General features: G+C 32.5%; 1 protein-coding gene across 1 annotated transcript; it reads left to right on the top strand.

Moving 5' to 3' along the window:
• Positions 1–1,605: 1,605 nt before the first annotated feature.
• Positions 1,606–2,813, top strand: LOC115242498 (the record flags this gene model as incomplete). The annotated part of the gene is made up of 4 exons (XM_029818817.1): positions 1,606–1,724; positions 1,838–1,928; positions 2,186–2,322; positions 2,504–2,813. Coding segments are annotated over 4 exons (549 nt in total), but the record flags the coding sequence as incomplete, so codon positions are not given.
• Between the last annotated feature and the right edge of the window lie 1,244 nt (positions 2,814–4,057).

The following is a 4,057-nucleotide window of genomic DNA, read 5'->3' as shown; positions in this document are numbered from 1 at the left end:
CGCATTCAACGAATGTGTCAATCAATGAATAATCAGCTCTTACAAATAGTAAGTGTGGATCGGATTTAATACATGTAAAAGTATACAAAATATACAAGCCGCAAACATTTATTATTCATAATGATTCTGCAATTAATATCCTAGACCCTAGACAGTTGTCTAGTTGCAAAGTTATCCGCGCGCACACTATTCAATTTTAGGAACTTAAAGAACACTCTATAAATGCCTTTATAAAATGGATCGTAAAAGTGTGTACGTTAATGCGTTTTCGAGGTAGAAACAATCGACCGAGATATTCAATTAAGAGCCCGGATAATGCGTTACGTCGCTAATCGTTAAGAAGTCGCTCGTTATATTTTTGCAAGAGGGGAAAGGAAAGGAGATGGGGCGGTAAATCGTTTATCTTATCGAGATTAGTCATTAACCTTTGTTCAATTATGAAGTCCATGTGACTTATTCGATATCGCGGAATTTTGATACGGTCTACGATAATAATGTTAGTCAACCTTGATGGACGGAGGAGAAGAAACGTTTGAATAAACTTCTAGACAAATATTTGCGCTACGCAGAAAATTCTCGCATTGTGGTATCGTAATGTCGTTTTACGTTAAGTGGACCTTATCGCGCGTTGTCAGTTCGATCGGCGATCTTAATGATCAACGGTTATATAACTTAATGATTATATAAAACTTTTCCTTTAGTATAGATCCAAGATCGCCTACGATAATTATATTAATCCATGTTACTATAATTTTATCAGATAATTTATATCGAAATATTATACATAACACTATGGCATATTTATGATGAGTCGATAAATTTCAATGATACTTACGATTGATAAGATTATCGCTAGTTTAGGAATATTTGATCGATCTTACGTCGATCTTTCTTAATCAGAACGTGATGGCTCAAAGTTCGCATTCGAACTTTTCCTTGAAACCCTTTTGTGGCGCGTACAGACGACGTAAGCCAACAGACGCGAGTCCAAAGAACCGCCGTTAAACTCTCTTACTGTATAATATTTAATAAAAAAATGTATTTTAATATTTCTCGCAATAATAATTTATAAACACAAATTTTTAAGTAGTTTCGTTTATACAAGTTTTGTAATTTTCGATACTTACTTTGCACAGCCCACAGAGTACCATTTTGCAATTCCTTTAAAAACCGTTGTGCGTCTTCTTTACATTTTCCATCTGGCAAATCCTCTGACTGAGCAAAGATTATAGGTAACAACGGTAGATTGATAGGATTTAATGATACCGTATTTGCAAAATACTGTTCATTATTACAATTACCGTCATCTAAAATATTGTTTACATTCACCGAATCCAAAGAATTATTTTCATTAAATGTCCATTGTTCTGATGTGGAGTGACTCTGTTCGGCAAAGCTACTTGATAATCTCAACAATAGTGTGCTAACGGTAATTAGCACAATTCGTTTGAACATTACCAAACAATGACTATCTACGATGAACAAACTGCAATAAACTAAAGCTTCTACCATTGTTATGTCTACTTATTTATTCACTTTTTCCCACTACATCAGTGCATGCCACGATCTGCACATTTCGGCCGATTTCCGAGAGTCAACGCCTATCTCGATAAGACGAAACTTGTGGAAGGCGAGAAAATAAAACACGTAGTAATAAAAGAGCATGATTCCGAAGATTATCGTGAGATGATTGCATGCTTGAAAAAACATCAACTCGCAATACAGTTTGTATTATGGAAAATTTCATCATAAATAAAAATTTCATCAATATTATTCAGTTATAATTATTACATATTTTACATAACTTTTATATTACATTTTTTTTGCTATCTTTTAGATACACTCACATGCTAGACTCTACATTCAGAAGTGCGATGTTCCTCATCTTGTCTTTGAACGTAATGATTCTGAGTCTGGTTGGATTACAAGTAAATTACGACATGAATCAATTATTAAAAATATTCATAAGAACCAAACAAGTTTCGAATTTTTTAATGTTTTATGCGTAGCTCTTGCACATATATAATATACATATATAAAGAGTTATAAAGCAATATACATGTATAATTAAGGTATAAGTTTATATCCTTTTTTGTCACAATACACGTTTTTTTCATTAAAATAAAAATCGTAAAAAAAAAGTCAGGAATATTTATAGAAATTTCGAAACCCATATACGTTGTAGCTTATCAACAAATTCGGACAAACTCAGGAAGTGATACGATTTGGATGCATAGCTGTGGGATCGGTTACTCATCTCTTAAGCATATGTTTACCCGGACAACTACTCCTGGATAGAAGTATAGAAATATTCGATAAAGCGCAAGTATCATGCTTTAATCATGTTTAACTTACATTAATTATTATAATTATTATAATTACTAATTATTGTAGAATTATTTTGAAACAACACTATCGTTCGATTTGATCAGTTAATTGCATGTATAATTTCGTTTTCGCAGTCGCTAAAAATTCTACCACACAAAATATTTTTATCATGTAGGTACAGTGCACAATGGTACATGGTCTCGCTGAAAACGACAAAATTATTGAGCATACTCCTTTATAGAAGTCTTGTGCCTTGCACGCTGTCGGCTGCAAATATGTTTATTACGTCGATGACTATGTTCAGTTCGGTACGTCCGCTTTATTTGAAATTAAGTGTGAAAAACGTCTTGTATGATAGTCTTTACAATGTTATATAACATATTAATACTCCCTTTTAAGGTCATGCAAACGGCCATGTCATACTTCACGACCTTTTTATCAGTCAACTAGACATATAAAATTGCGTAAAATAGTCGCGTTTATATACAGACTGTTAATTTTTATTATTATTGTATATTACTGTTACAGAATATATATTTGACATTTAGATTATATTTGACGGTTAGAAACTGATAAATTTCTGTTTATGACTTTTTTATGTCAGATTATTGTAAGTGCCTTAAAAATCGTGGCGACCGTTACGAGGACCACCCTGTATATGTAAATGTATGGAGCAAGCGCCAAGACGTGGCAATCAAGGCTCTGCGCGTGCGTAAGGAGAGGGATATGCGAAAACCGGCAAACGGAACACCGCGCGATCCTCGCTCTCTCGAGATCAGACCACGTATCGATAAAGACGTGTTCGACTTATAGTATTTTTAAACCACGTTCTCAAGAATCCTTCCTACAAACTGTGAATTATAATAATAAAGTTAAAAACCCAACATAATGTTCAAACGAATTGTGCTAATTACCGTTAGCACACTATTGTTGAGATTATCAAGTAGCTTTGCCGAACAGAGTCACTCCACATCAAAACAATGGACATTTAATGAAAATAATTCTTTGGATTCGGTGAATGTAAACAATATTTTAGATGACGGTAATTGTAATAATAAACAGTGTTTTGCAAACACGGTATCATTAAATCCTACCAATCTACCGTTGTTACCTATAATCTTTGCTCAGTCAGAGGATTTGCCAGATGGAAAATGTAAAGAAGACACACAACGATTTTTAAAGGAATTGCAAAATGGTACTCTGTGGGCTGTGCAAAGTAAGTATCGAAAATTACAAAACTTGTATAAACGAAACTACTTAAAAATTTGTGTTTATAAATTATTATTGCGAGAAATATTAAAATACATTTTTTTATTAAATATTATACAGTAAAAGGGAGATTAGATATATATTCAAATAGTTTAAATAATTTGTAGGCGTTTTGTGTAGTACTTTTTATATCTCGAATATTTGCTTTTAAAAAAGTATGTAAATTTCAATCGAATTTTATTATTTCGCTATCAAATTGATGTTTTTACTTTTTTTACTTTTTATAGAGTTTTATTAAATTCTGAACTTGATGGTCAAATTTTATTGTTGTTTTTTTTATTTTTGTTCTCTCGCCCTACATTATGCTTACTTCGTGCTGTGAATAATTGTTATCATAAAGATCATAATTTTGACGAGTCTTATTAGTTAATTATTGTGTGAGATTTTTTTTTATTCCTTAAGCACGAGCCATTTATAATGTCAACATGAACGCAGTCTGTAGACTTAGCCGCGGTATTCG

Source organism: Formica exsecta, unplaced genomic scaffold, assembly GCF_003651465.1.
Source record: "Formica exsecta isolate Colony F162 unplaced genomic scaffold, ASM365146v1 scaffold60, whole genome shotgun sequence".
Taxonomy (NCBI): Eukaryota; Metazoa; Arthropoda; class Insecta; order Hymenoptera; family Formicidae; genus Formica; species Formica exsecta.
Note: the sequence above shows the minus strand (reverse complement) of the source record. Positions and strands in the feature narration are given on the sequence as shown.